This window comes from Fulmarus glacialis, unplaced genomic scaffold (genome assembly GCF_000690835.1).
Source record: "Fulmarus glacialis isolate BGI_N327 unplaced genomic scaffold, ASM69083v1 scaffold36331, whole genome shotgun sequence".
NCBI classification, from domain to species: Eukaryota; Metazoa; Chordata; class Aves; order Procellariiformes; family Procellariidae; genus Fulmarus; species Fulmarus glacialis.
In genome coordinates, this window is record NW_009194043.1 from 6,811 (window position 1) to 21,875 (window position 15,065).

Below are 15,065 nucleotides of genomic sequence, written 5' to 3' on the forward strand. Positions count from 1 at the left end.
GGAGTATCTGTGTTTTTAATCTCTGGATAGGTTGCTTCTATTATATCCCTGTAGCCAGCATTGTTCTATTACAAGTCAGCAGTTAAAAACAAACTAATCTTCCCCATGTGTTACCACAAAAAATCCTCAACAAAACATCAATGAATTGCATTGTTTAAAGCTAGTATTTTATCTATAGTAACTGTATTAGCCCTAGTTGCTTACGTGGGTTTTAAAACTAGCTTTGTAAGAAGATTAGCATGTTACTAATAGTCTCAGGCCACAGTAATGTTAGGTAGGATGACCACTTTAAAGTCCTACAGGAGTATGAAATGCTGTATAACATCAAAAAGAGGAACTGGAAGCCTGGTCTTTGATTTGTCTCTTCTGTTTGAGAGCTGGTGTAGATCAATAGTATAAGCCATTGAGAGGATATTTCAGTTGCAGCTCCCTGCTTTCCTTTCTCCTGATGCATTGTTTCAAGGCTCAAACTAAATCTTTGATGCAGGGTACAAGTTTTTATTTGGTGTTTCGGGTTTGGTTTTTTTTTTTCATTCAGATGACTATGAATGTTTGGATGCCTCTGTTTCTGAGTACGCATTTATTCTACTTTATGAAGGCATTAGATGGTTGCAGGGAATGTGTTCTCAGCACTCTGAGAAAAGAGACTTTTGACATAGTTTCCAGCATGATTATACCAGAAATTTGTGGACTATAGTTTTCACCCATTTTGTTAGTAAAGTACTAATGTAGAACAAATCTAAGTGTAAATGAACAAATCTAAGTTTAATCTCAGCGTATGCTAGATTAAGTGAATAGCAACTGATAGAAAATGCTGTCCTGAGCAGATCAGGCTTTAAGTGCCTCTTAAAAAAAATCCATACAGTGTTTTTAAGATATCACTTGTTCTACTTAGAGATTTGTCACAGGTTTTATGTCAAAGTAAAGCTTTTATTTCTTTGCCCTTATGGAGATTTTATACATACTTATGAGTCAGGAGGAGTGCTGCTGCGACCCTTGATATGACATATTCTGGATTCCTAGTTGCTGGGTTCCCATCTCCTGTGTTTGAGCCCTCTATTCAATTGCTTTCTAGTTCACCCAAAGAGGGTATGAAGATCCACCTCTTTCTAGTAACAGAAAGTAGTTTCCACCTTTCTTACCAGCTTCAAGAAAGGAGTAAATTAAGATAGAGATGGGGATGTACCTTCTGTAGACTTTACCCATGTTGACAAATGCTAGTTTTGATCCTTAGCTGAAATACAGTATCAAGGAACATGGAGGTCTAGTTAAATATATGAACAAACATATGATGAATATTTAAATGAGCTGTACCATTATTCTTCTGTAGTACAGAGCTTCTGTACATAGGTCATTGTTCTGTGACCCCTGATGTGAATCCAGCTAAAAAAGTTGGATTTTTCATCCTCTGTCAGCAACGTTCCTGTTTACGAAGTTTTAGACACTTATGACCTGTGTCAGCCTACTGAATGCTTTGAAGAGTCAGTTGATATCTCTGGGCACAGTCAAATGCAGGGAGTTTTACGTACATGACAGTTGCTGTAATTGGTTTGCAGAACCTCTGATGTGAGAAAGGGAGAAATCATTTTTATTTCTGAGAATCCAGTTTTAATCTGAAAGACTGACAGAAGAAGTGGTTTGTATCATTTAGAGTTGGGAGCTGTCAAGAGAAAAGCAAGAGTTCTTACATTGCTATGTTTGGAGGATCTCTTTCCAGAATAGAACCACATTTTTATTCATAATACCTGGTGTTGAGGATTAGGACAAATATGTGAAAATCCCAGTGAGCAAGCAGGTTGGCTGCCTGCAATGATCGGGTAAAGATACAGAAATGCAGAGTAAGTTGCCTTGCATGTTTCATACCTTGTGGCAGTTTTGGCTGATACCCTCTAAAACTCAAATACCACCTCAAAGCCAACCGACAAATGAAAGTAATGATTTAATTGTCTGGCTCACAATAATAAGCAGAGACTTCTTGCCTTGAGGGCTTTTGTAGGAGTGGCGAAAAGGAGAACTTGCGTATAATAGAACTGATGCTTGTAAGCTATAGCAAGGTAATAACTGCTCCAAAGCATGAAGAGACATCTTTTAGTTTTCATTGCACTCTGGTCCCCTGATAGTCCCATCCAAGAAATGCTCAGTGGAAATATTTGGCATCAATTAAAAAAGAACTGCTTCCATTACACAAAATGTCATTTTAGTCTGTTCTGGTTCATATATTTCAAATTTCAAGTTATTGTTCAGGGAGGAAGATTTCTCTTGAAAGAAAAATCGCTAGAATTTTGGGATACTGTACCTTGTTTCATAAACCTTGGCCCTAAGGGAAAAATAGCAAAACAAATAATGCCTTTACGGGCTTGAGGTTTTGCTGCACTTTGTGTACTTAAGAACTTCACTGAACAAAACACCACAAACTGTAGGTGGTTCTAGGGAGTAATTTATATCTTAACATTTATAACCTTAACAGGTTTTTATTCACAGTTGTGGTTTTTTTCCAGAAATTGTTGGGCTTAAGTCATAATGCTGTTTTCAAAGTTGCTATTCCCAAAAGCACAGCAGCTTACAGATTAACTGAAGCTGTCAAGCTGGTTTAAGAAGCTGATTTCACTGATTTTTGAATTGTGAAGAAAAATCTCAGTTTAAAGTAAGACTTACTTTCAAAGTCTACTTTTTACAAAGTTGAAAAGGGATAGATTTTTTTTTTCAAGCTGTGTAGACAAACTGGCAAAAATCAAGCTCCGTACCCTCCTACTTGATAAAGTTAACGTAACAGAAATTGCTGCTAAGATCTGTGATCTTAGTTCCTGTCCTGCAAAGTACATCCATAAATATCTATCTTTGAAAAGTGCCTAGCACTAGTGAATTTTTTCTGTCTGGTAGATACTTGTGGAGCACCTGGAACTTGCACTGCAGTCCAAGATCTGTCAGTGCTCACCATTTCTGTTAAATGGGTTAGAAAGTGTTTTTATTGCCATTTAAATTTGCTTTCAAAACTGAATTCTAATTAGATATCCAAGTACTGCACTTAGGCCTGTCATGTGCCTTTTTTTAAGTACTTGGACATCTTTTTGGTTGCTTGAGAAGGATCATCTGAAATTCCAGATCTTTGATCTACTTTAGTGTAGTTTGTGAATTTTCAGTTGCATGTTTTCATTTGTGGGTTGGATTCTGGAGAATTGCTCAAATTGAGCCTACTGAAAATCTAACTTTCCTGACATTGACTTCTTCTGTATGCCTTGATAAATTGAATTTAAATCTTGAAATCTTGCTGCAAGCTAATGAGATAAACCTGAAGAGCTACATTTGTGTGGGAGTGTTCCAGGGCTTGTTCCACTGTATTATTCCCTTATCAGCTGAGACACTGGTTTTGCTTGTTTGTGTTTAAGATTCTGGCAATGTCTACCAGACAATGTTTAGCTTTGTAAAGCTAAATCTCCACTTTTGAACTGAGTATTTATAATCTTTCATTCCTTCTCTAATGGCTGTTTCTGTAGACCTGTTCTATTCCCCTGCATGGTGCTGTATTCTTAGTCTCTATGTACCCTCTTCGATCCACAAACTTGCTCTCTCTCCCAGTTCTTTTCAGTGTGCTGCCCTCTTACCCTGAAAGTCTCATTAATTAAGCAGAAACATTTGTAAATTGGGAGTAACCTTGTAGATATAAAAACTGATACAAGTATTTATAAAAATGGAATTATTTCTAATTCCTTGTGTAACTGATTTGACTTTGAAGGAGGACATTATGATTGTGTGGAAGGCTTTAAAGGATGCTTCAGTCTAGGATTTTTCATTTTTTAAATCTGTTTAAACTGGCTATTGTATACATTGTATTTACTGTAAGATTTGATATTTTTTAGTTTTCTTCCATCTCTAACCATTCAAATTCTGCCATAGGTTACTTGCCAAACAGCATTCATGCAGTGGAAGCAATGCTGGCCGCTGCAAGTATTGGTGCTATCTGGAGTTCAACATCACCAGACTTTGGCATTAACGTGAGTAGCCTTATTACTGCCTGTTGCAGAAAAGCTATCACTGTGTTTCAGAAAAATGTGAAGGTGATAAATTAAAGTGGCAGACACATTCTGTTCACTTTAGTCTTACTGCCACCTCCTGGCACAGCCAAGTACACCAGATTTTTTTCTAGCTACCACAAACTGAACAAAAGCCCATGCTTTCAGTTGTCAGTAATGACTTTCGGCATAGTAATTTGAGTATCTAGTTAACTCACTGTTGGGATATTTTCAGGCAGAATCCACAGTCTTGGTGAGCTTTTATTATATTGAATGTACAAATGAGCAGCAATGCAACAGAGTTGTCTGGGGCTTGGCTGTTCCTTCCCAAGTCTTTCCCCAGGCTGGTTAGCCACACTCCAGTTTCTTTGCCTAAGTAGTCCCTTCCTCTGCCTCCTATGTGGGTAGACTGAGCAACACCTCAGTTGGTCTTTTCCAGAAGACTTTATGTTTGCCAACAAGGTGAGGAATTTCAGGCTAATATCACTAACCCTTAACTCTTTTTAGTGTAGGAATAAATGTTGTGTATAAAATACGGTAAAAAATTATCATGATATCCAAATGGACATTACAGTGTGTGCTGGAAGCTTTGGGAATATATTCTGCTTTCTTTGGAAGGTCTTTAGCACACATCATAAGCAGCAAGAGATGTAAATCACTTCTAAAATGAAGTGTTGAACCTTTCTTCTATCTAAAAGTTTGCATGAAAGCATTTGAAGAATGTACTCTGTGCATTGCAGAACACAGAAAATACCAAAGTTTTTAGATAATATATACCCTAAATCTCAGTGTTTAACCCCAGTAGGTGGTTAAATGTATGGACCTGTCATCTCTGGATTAGCACTAGAGGGCAGCAGCGTTCCACTTTCTTACACTTGAGGTTGTATCATTGGGGGGAAAAAAGATTTAAAAAATCATTACAGCATGTAATGATCAATCTGTTCTACAAATATTTTCTGCTTGCTCAGAAAATGACGGTATGGAGTATTTTCTTTGCAATGTGATTTGATCTCTCATCTGGGGGAAGATTGTTCATTTTGCTTGCATTACAGAGTACTGGTATATTTTCTGTCCATGTTGATGTGCTGTTATTTTCAGTGCCCAGCTTTATTTAGTTTTTGTGATAGTTTTTTTAATGAAACTTAGCCTTGGAGCAGCAGTGCCATCGATATCATTTATTCTCCTTTGGCTTGGCAGCATGTGTTGGCATGAATTCAAACCCTAAAATCTTGAGGGAGATCAGCAGAGGTTCTCAGGGATATTGGCTTCCACCCTAAAGAAAAAATATTCCTCCTTCTGTGCACTTGCATTGGTCCTGTTAACATAAATGAAGATTTTGTTTGTGTTTTGGGAAATATTGTAGCATTTTCAACATTTCAAATCCAATTGTGTATATATGTTTTGTGAAGCTTAGAAATGTCACTTTTCTGAACTGCCTACACATTGCAGGCTCTGAATGCTGTACATCCAAAGACTTCTCAAGCATTCAGGAAGTCTGCTGTCAGAGAACCAGTGAGCTCCCTCCCACGCAGAATGCCACTCTTGGCAGCTTTTGCTTCATTTCTCTAGTCCCTGTTATCCATTTACGTATATTAATAGGAAAGTGGTTCTTTGCAGCCTGTGCATAAGAAATTGTTGGACGTGTAAGTTTAAAAAGAGGCTCTGCTCTTAGAACTATGTGAGAAACCTTTGGTGAACCCTAGCAAAGTCAGTGCAGCTCCATTCCTGAGGCCCAGCACCACTTTTAGTATTGGATTTGAGGTTCATAGAATAGCCTGGTATTGTGGTATACCTGAGCTTTTAATGAAAGCAATTCCTTCCTGAGCCATCTGGTTGGATTAAAGTTCCAGTGTAGCAATTACATGTTCCATCTGTTTGTACTGCCTTTGTATCATACCAGGCTGCCCTGTGGGATTTGATCCTGCCAGTGCTAATGAATCCAACTGGGTATGTTAGCAGGATTAGTAAGATCCTGAGAATTGTAGTCATCTCTGTTTCCGATTCACACTTCTCTTCAGATTTGATTCTTCTGTTAGAGTACCCTTAGTCCTCTCATAGGTCTTAATTTTTAAACATCAGGTAGCATGGATATGGGGTATGTATGTTCTGTGCTCAGCATGAATGTGTATACACACACACATGCTGCGTGTAATTTGACTGCTTGGTCTGTTCTTTGAAAATGGTACAAAGGAGTAGGTACGATAACATACCTAAGAAAGCAGGAAATTTGATATCATACTCCCTTAGAGAGTAGCTTTAATGTATTAAGTAAATGTACATTTCTGAGTTTGTTAGCTAATGCATTAGGGGCTTCTTGAAAACCTCTTCTACCACTGAAACAGTTTCTGGTGATTTTTCTTTTAAACTAATCGATAAAGTTAGGTGTCAATACATTGTCACTGTATTTTCTTATGATGGGAACAAGGAAAAGGAAATGCATCTCGGGTGATAGGAGAGAAAGCTGTTAAGTGACATATGCAGCAGACACAGTTGCATGTTTGTATTTAGTCATATCCCTGTACCTTATCTGTGGTGTTCAGTGAGCTTTCCTAAAAAGACAACCTGGAGAAGTTGTCAGGACAGGACCTCTCTACTTTTGCAATAGCCTTTCTTGCAACCCTGACCAGCCCAGCTTGGAAAGGAGTTTAATAGAGATTAGTTGATTGTGATGTTTTTGCATTGGTCTTTTGATTTGGTAATAATTTGTCTCTCATTTTGGCTGCAAAGTAGAGGATAAAACAGGAGACAGAGAAGAATAAAGAATGCTAGGAAGAATAAGCACATATCTGAAGTCTGATTTTTGCAAAATGATTTAGGAGATTGTTCTTGAACAGTTAGTTAGCTAACAGTTTTACTGTATTGACTGATTCAAGTAATGTAGCTAGAGAGGGATGAACATTGCTGTGTGCTGAAAGCTTTTACTGAAAGGATTTGCTTCTTGCTGTTGAATACAAAAAGATCCATTTCTGGTAGTGTTTTCAATGTCTAGTTGTTCTGGTAAAAATCAGTGGTACAGTTTCCTTTGTTAATCGTAGCAGAACAAAGCTGCCAGTTCATGTAAGTGCCACCTTGCTATATGATGAATGCATCTTTCAGAAGACCGGTGTTACTCAGTTTTCTCCCTATGCATACTATCAAACTACTGGTACGTTGTCAAAGCAGCATTGGGAGCAGTTTACAAGGGCATATAGAGCACTTGCCTGCAGATGCAGATAAGAGTCTTGTGGGCCTTCAGGTAAATTAAGGGCCTAACTCCTGCTCACATCACAGTTAGGTGCTTATCTTCTTTAGATGAGTTTGTAAGTCTGATTCTCAAGGTGAATTTTTAACTGCTTAGATAGCTCTGTGAACTTGATCCTTCAGTGAACGATGTTCTGTGATCTGTAGTGATTTTATCTTTGTTATTGGTTGATATATTTGGGGGTCATGAAATAGATTGTTACAAACCTGTTGTACTTTGAAGATCTTGGGTGAGTGAAAGACAAGCAGGCAGTCTTTTAACAATTCTCCTGCTAATTCCTGTCCTTATTCCTTGCTTGAATTGAGATTTGTGTTTAGCATCCAGTGGGTTTTCCTACTGTAGCAATTAATTTAAATTTTTTTTAACTTGTAGCAATTTTTTTTTAACTTGTTTTTCTCTTTGTCCCTAGGGTGTATTGGACAGATTTTCCCAAATTCAGCCTAAGCTCATCTTCTCTGTTGAAGCTGTTACGTACAATGGCAAAGAACATAACCACTTGGAAAAGCTGCTTAGCGTGGTGAAAGGTATTTCACTGCATGCCATCTAGTGTTCGCTATCTGTAGTTCTGTAGGCACTGAAAGCCTGCACTTCCACTAAAAGTGGTACTTTTGACTGCTTGTGGCTGTCCTTCCTTCTTTACAGTATCTCTGTGGCCACTTAGAATTTCAGAACTGATTTAAGTAAAAACTAACCAGTCTTTTGTGTAATTCTAACAGTCTTTTGCTAGCTTAGCTTAAATATATCATCATAAATTAGTCAGCAGTATAAGTGGGGGAACAGGGACTGATAATACTGGCTTTTTTTAAGCCCAAGTGAAGTGCTGCTGAAGACAAATGAAGAGGTATTACAGCACTAAAGCTTGCAGATTTACACATGTATTTTTAAAAGGCTGGCAATATTGAGGGAATCATATCTTGGGTAACAATTTAGTCTTTTGAGGTTTCTTAACATTTAAAACTATATCCAATACTCAGTGCATCAGAATTATTTCTGTTACATAGTGCATTACACTGTACGATCCAATCAGACAGAAAAGACCTTCAGTTTATGTAACTGAATGTAGGAAATAATTTTTTTTTCTTCTTTCTTCCAGGGCTTCCAGATATAAAAAAAGTGGTGGTGATTCCATATGTCTCTTCAAGAGAAACCATAGATATTTCTAAGATTCCAAACAGGTAATGGAGCTTTTGAGGTGTGACTGTCCTAACTAGGGATGAGATGGATGCTGATAGCTATTGAAACTGCCTGACCTCTTGAACTTGCAAAAGCTAGGATTTAGCCAGATTTCCTAATGTGGGTCTACCTTCATACTGAAAACAGCAGTAGCACGTTGCTGCAGATGTTTTGCTTCTACAAAACCACTGTTGATATTAATGGTTCTCAAATGAAGGAAAAATTCAATAGCATATAGCAGGGAGAAGAAAGTGGCTTCCAGAAATGAACAATTAATAATTTAATGAACAATTAATAATTTAAGTGACATAATTTGTTTTGCTTATTTACTGGTCTGGATTACGTATGTTAGATACCTTTTGGAAATGATTGAGTTCCAGACTTTGTGTTGAGGGTCAGATTGTTCCAGTCTGCTTTGCGCTGTTAGGGCTGGCAGCTGATCATAGGTGCAGATTTATCGGCTTGATTTTGTTGTGTTACATCTCAATATTATACTAAGGTTTTATTTTAAAACAGAAAAAGGAAACAAAACAATTAGCAATTCAAACAGAGTAGAAAGACTAGGAATGAAACTAATATGTATAGTTTGAGTATATAGTTTATTGTAAAAGAACTGTTAGATACAGAGGTAATCTTATATATGGGCTGGGGTAATGCTGTCAAAAAAAAATTGAAATGTTCCTTTATTCTCCTCTTATGCAGTGTCTTTTTAGAAGACTTCCTTGCTACTGGGAAAGGAGACCAGGCCCCCCAGCTGGAGTTTGAACAGCTGCCTTTCAGTCATCCTCTCTTTATCATGTATTCATCAGGCACAACAGGGGCACCAAAATGCATGGTTCATTCAGCAGGGGTATGTCTTCCCTCCTGGAGCTGCACTATTTATATATAACTACCTGGGTTATATTTTTCTTTTAACAGTATCATATCATAATGTACTTTAAGGAAGAATTGATTGCTGACAGGTTTTCAGGAACTTGCAATGAAACTTTCTATTTGTATGTTACTGTTTGAAAGCAAATATGGATTAATAAGGATATAAAATAATTTTGTTTAGAGTTTGGTGTGGAGACCTTTCAGAGATTTCAGCTATTTCCTGGGAGCAAGTGTCTCTCACAAAAGCACCAGTAGAACTGGCCCAACTGATACTTGTAGAAAAAAGGCCAAAGAACTTGAATTGGGTGCTTGGAACTGACTTTTGGACACTGTCAAGTTGAGGCCCATAGGGAGCTTGCAGGTTTTATTATCTAGAATTTTTCTGACCTTAAAATTTAGTCCCTATATTTATCAGCATGTCATCCTCATCAATCTTTTTTAAGGAAGGAAGCCAGAAGGTTAGCTATCTCTTTGGGTGTAGGTTTTGCTTTGTATGGAAGCTTTGCTTTAGGCAGTGTCTTGTTATGACTAAAGGTATATATGACCTTACTGCCAAAATCACCCATGCTCACATGCTTCCCATTTACTGTTCATGTTCTAAAAATTTTTCTAGGCAAAAGCTCAGAAAGTCAGCTCCAGCAGTCAGCATAGTGTCGAAACTTTAACTCTGCCATTAGTATAGTCCTTAATAAAAGGCAGGGGTTTTTCCCCTTAAGGCAGGCAGAATGTGTTGTCTAGCACATTTGTACCAACTTGTATAATGTAACTGAACAACTATTAGTCAGTGTCCGTTGTTTCTGCTATTTGCTCTGAAAGTCAGGATCTTGCGAGATCTTGTGAGACTGGCTATAGAATTGTCTAGGTAGCCTGAAGGCAGGATCACTTTGATGTTACACCCGTAGTGTTGTGTGAACATTCTTGCTTCTCTTTGATGGCAAGGACTGGAGGATTTGCCCACAGACAAATCCCATGCTGCCTGTAAAACCTCTGCTTTATATATTATCAGTAGGAGATCATAGCAGGCTGCATGTGGCATACAAAATGGTCCTTTTGGGACACAAATCCTATGTTTGTGAAGAGGAAAGAAGGAGGTATATTTTGCAGTTTTACAGCTGTTTTGAAGCTGTGCTGGCTTTAGGCTGATTAAGTGCTTGCAAAGATGGATTAGCAAAAACAGGACAGGTGTTCTTTCTCTTCCCATGTTATCTGTATGGCTGCTTAGCTTGCCCTTAATCATGCCTCTGCTCTCCATCTGAATCATCTTTTCGGTTCATACAGAGCTACCTCAGAGTTTAGATACAGACTACTCATCCTTGCTGGGGAGGAGAGAATGTGATGGTTTGTTGAATAGGATATGTTACTTGTGAGGATTCTGTGTTCCCACTGGGCAGCTCTGTAGTTCCTGTATTGCAGGGTGACTTTTTTTCTTAAGTTCTGGTGCTAACACCTCTGATTGGCCTAAAAAGCGAATTGTTGCATCAGAGGCTTCCTTGGTTTACATGCTTTGTATGTGTCAGTTTGAATAGGGCCTACGGTAAAATCCATGCAAATAAATTCTTAGATGTCTTCTGCACACTTGAGTGGGTTCCTCTGTTTGTTCTTGGCTTAATCTTGTTTCCACTGTAATTAATAGGAGGATTCTCATTGATTTCAACAAAAGCAGAATTAGCCCACGGTCTTTGTGTCATTTTCCAGCCTCAGATTAACTGAAGTTTGGTTTTGATAGTTAAAAACGCAAAAAGAGATGACATTTCAGTAAAGACATTTCAATTATTGCTTATTTGCTGTGCCCTTCAATGCTGTTTTGTTACCGTACTGATCTTATAGATGCTAATAGGCAGCTTACTTTAAATTCGCAACTTAATTTATCTAATTCTGCAGTATGTTTCTGGTCTGTTTTCTCTGCACATATTTTGTTTTCTTGACGCACAGTGAAATAGCATATGTAAATAATGAAAATGAAGCCAGGTCGTGGGAGATGATTTAAAAAGTAGTGCCTCAGAGGCAGTAAGATTTCTCTGGTCTTGGGAGCAAAGCTGTATCGTATTGAACAATAGGGTGTGCTACAGAAAGACATTTGGAGGGTTATTGAAAAACATTAGTAGAGTAATTGTTATTCTGAAGCCCTAAAAATGTTGGTTCTGCTTCTTACCCCATTCATACAGGCCCCTTTTCAGTTATTCCATATTCCTAACTATCTAAGGAGAGAATTTTTTTGGTAAGATCCTCATCAGTTCTTTTCTATCCATCGTAAGGACTCGCCAGACCTGGGCTTAAATAGCTGCGCTGCTACAGGCTTCTTGTGGTAACTGTAGGCAAATCATTCTGAGGATTTTTCGTGCTCGGACTCTTTCTGAACGCTGTATAGAGAACACTGCTGGTTTGAGACCAGGACCAGCAGCCACGACTGTTCTCCCTCAGCTATGTAAGTGCTTAGCACTGGTCCCTTATGTGCCGATAGTGTGGCTCAGGAGCAGCAGTGCCTACTGATTTTTTGACACTCCAGATGCTCAGCGCTTTATCAGCCATATGTTAAGCCCAATGAAGACAAGCAAACTAGTAAGTTTTTATCAGCTACCAGATCTGTGTCATGAAATGCTAAATGCTTAGGATTTATTTTGAGGGTCATACAAGTCCTATAAATAAACAAGTCCTATAAATAAACTTGAGAGAGCATCTTGGGCCGTTAGCTCTTTAGAACAGCTATGCCTTCTACCACAACACCTTTCTTTCCAGACTGAGTGTTACCAGATTTTGCAGGGGAATAGTTCATATCCTCTATCTAAAGTCATTGTTAAAAAATGTCCTTTTGGTTCCAAACCTGTGGAACAGCAACAACTAAATGGAGGAAAAGGAAAGCCAGTATTTTTTTAAATTGAATTTGACTTTTAATTTCACTACTTTGTGTGGCTCTTTCAGATTCTCCTGCAGAGGCAATGAGCTTAATTTTATAAATGGAATAATTATGTTAACACTTGCAATTCTTTTGGCAACCTTAACTGTTAAGTTAGACGCAGTGTTTCTAAATAGCAAATTTTTTTATTTTTATTTTTAAATGTAGAGAATGGTAGTTATAGCTAGGTGGCAGCATTGTGACAGCTTAGCGTATTCAAACAGTAGCAGGTGAATTCAGACCTGGGTCCTTTGAGTTGTGAAGAGAAAATAAGATTTACTCCTTTATTTAATGTTTTCTGCTTTTTCTCCCAAAGCGTGTGCCTATTTTATGACTCTCCTTTTTCATTTCAAATGTTTATCTGTAATCTATTTTCTTTCAGCATAAATCTTGTTTCATGCTTATGAGGCTCTTAATAGTTGCACTATAACTCCTTGCATAAATGCAAAAAACATCTTTATTTTAAAATCAACCACATTCATTTGTCACTGCATTGAAGTGACTGAGTGAAGTAGTTTGTAAGTTTATTTATCCTAACTAGTTATGCTTTAATGATGATCAGAAAGGTACTTCAATGGCATTTCCAACAAAAGAGAAAAGAAAGTAATATATTTAACTACATTATTATTAATATTGATGCTTTAAGCAGTGAGATTTTTCACATTGCTAGTCACTTCAGTATTTACAAGAGATGTGTATACTTAGGCCTTTCCCCTCCTAGATGTTAATAGATAAGATAGTTTGGATAAATGGTGTTAATGTATAACAGCTGCTGCAGTTTATAGCGGCTCTAGGTCCTTCATTCTTGCCAGTTGCCTAGATATACTGAAAATGAAACTCTGTCAAAGGGCTTATCTTGAAAAATCTGATGGTAAAAGCATGCTGTTAAAATTATAGCCTGCATGGCGTACTCTGCAACTCTGATGGCTGGGCAGAATTGGAAGTGAAGGAAGTTATTTATTCCATGGATTACAAGTGATGTGCAGTGGGAATTGCTGAGGCCTAATGAGAGCGGCTGAAAAGTTATGTGAGAAAATGGAGAATGCAATTGCTGCTGCTGTAGATAGGCCCTGGGATTTACTTCAGCTGTGGTTAAAAGGAAATACTTGCCTGTAATCCTGGAGTACCTCCTGCGAAGCATTGACAACATTAGGTTTTTTTGAAGTCTTAATGTGCTGTCAGAGTTTTGCTTTTCATTTATGTGAACTTACATTTTTCTTTCACTGTTTTTTCAGGGTACGCTAATACAGCATCTGAAGGAACACATTCTTCATGGCAATGTGACCAGCAATGACATTATTATGTACTATACAACGGCAAGTGTAGCTTATTAAGGCATTTTAAAAAATGCATTAATATATTTTTCTTATAAAGGTGGGAGAGCTTTTCCTACAAATTTACAAGTACAATTTTATGTATTTTTAATTCTTGTTCTGCAAGGGATTGTCCTACTTAACTGAGTTTAAAAAAATAAGGTGGAATAATAAAATGCAACAGGGACCTTTCTGATGAAAGGTCAAACCCATGTTAAACATTTCTGATCTAATTAGGGAGGAAAATGGATTGATTTTTGCAGTCTTGTAGGTTTATTGATCTAACTGCCTCATCAATATCACCTGCAAAACAGGCTCTACCTTCCTGCATCATGCAAGGCTTGACCATGCTGAAGATGAGAATTTGTTATGTTTTTGTTTTGGTGGGGAGGAAGGAAGCTGCACAACTCTTAAGTCTAGTAAAGGAAAGGGAATAAAACTGATCTATGTGGGAGTTCAGTTATGTGCTGGGTTTTTTTTACTAATGCTGTGGTAAAGAAAATTATTCCAAAGTCTTCTATTGCTGTAATGGTTTGAGAAGGCTAGTGTCTTTCCTCATGGGTTCCTTTCTGAACTTTAACATTACTAGTCAGTTTGTAATATCTACATAGAGGAATCATTATAATTACCTTGTCCCAAAGTTGTCCTGTGTCTTGCTCTCTCATGCTGTCTCTTTCATGCTTTAAAGGTATGTGTGTAGGGAGGTGTGGAATCCCCATCTCATTAGGTGTTTGTAAGGGTAAGTTAGATGAACATCCAGCAGGAACACGTAGCTGATTCAGTCTTGTGCAGGTGAGAAGATAAAACAGTGCTCCAGCCTTATTTTCTGATTCCTAAATAATGTGATTAGCATAATCAGCAGAGATGGGCATAAACTCAAGTGTTGGTTTAACAGTTTCTTAAAACAGGAAAATTTCGGGCAAGGAAAGCGGAGGGGAAGGTGGCACCACTTGTATAAGGGCAGGGAGCATGCTTTGGTCCAGATCATTCTGCCAAGAGCTATACCTGTCCATCATTTTCTAGTTGCCTGCTCTACCAGCACATGACAGCAAGCAACAGTCCAGGTCCTGTGATAGAGCTGCCAGGAAAGCAGACAGCTAGCTGACAAAGATAGAAACTAACGTAGGTATTTTCTCTTTTCCAGACTGGTTGGATGATGTGGAATTGGTTAGTGACTGCACTTGCTACAGGAGCTTCAGTGGTCCTGTATGATGGATCTCCTCTAATTCCATCACCAAATGTGCTCTGGGACTTGACTGACAGACTAGGGTATGTAAACAAGATTAAATGGAAGGATAATGGTCTTTGCTCCTGTTACGATGACCACATACAAGCAACCTTATTAAAGGTTCCCTTGGTCAGAAACGAGAATGTAGTATGATGTGGTTTATTTTTTTGCGTAGCCTTGAGTGGAACTACTTTTTAAAATTTTGTACTAAAACAGTCTTTGAGAGAGAGCAGAAGAGACAAAGAGCTGACTGTTTCAAATTTGAGTCAAGTATTTGGATTCCAAGCAAACAAAGAATTTTGGTTCAATAGTCAGTTTTCAAGAGCAGCCTTTT

General features: G+C 37.9%; 1 protein-coding gene across 1 annotated transcript in view; it reads left to right on the forward strand.

The window, feature by feature from the left end:
- Positions 1-14,772, forward strand: part of LOC104083972 (acetoacetyl-CoA synthetase-like) — a gene marked incomplete at both ends in the record, with an annotated part of 19,633 nt that extends 4,861 nt beyond the window's left edge. Inside the window, 6 exons of the mRNA XM_009587649.1 lie at positions 3,895-3,992; positions 7,661-7,775; positions 8,345-8,426; positions 9,127-9,274; positions 13,426-13,506; positions 14,648-14,772. Of these exons, the coding sequence (XP_009585944.1) occupies positions 3,895-3,992; positions 7,661-7,775; positions 8,345-8,426; positions 9,127-9,274; positions 13,426-13,506; positions 14,648-14,772 (649 nt within the window). The remainder of the gene's footprint in view (positions 1-3,894; positions 3,993-7,660; positions 7,776-8,344; positions 8,427-9,126; positions 9,275-13,425; positions 13,507-14,647) is intronic.
- Between the last annotated feature and the right edge of the window lie 293 nt (positions 14,773-15,065).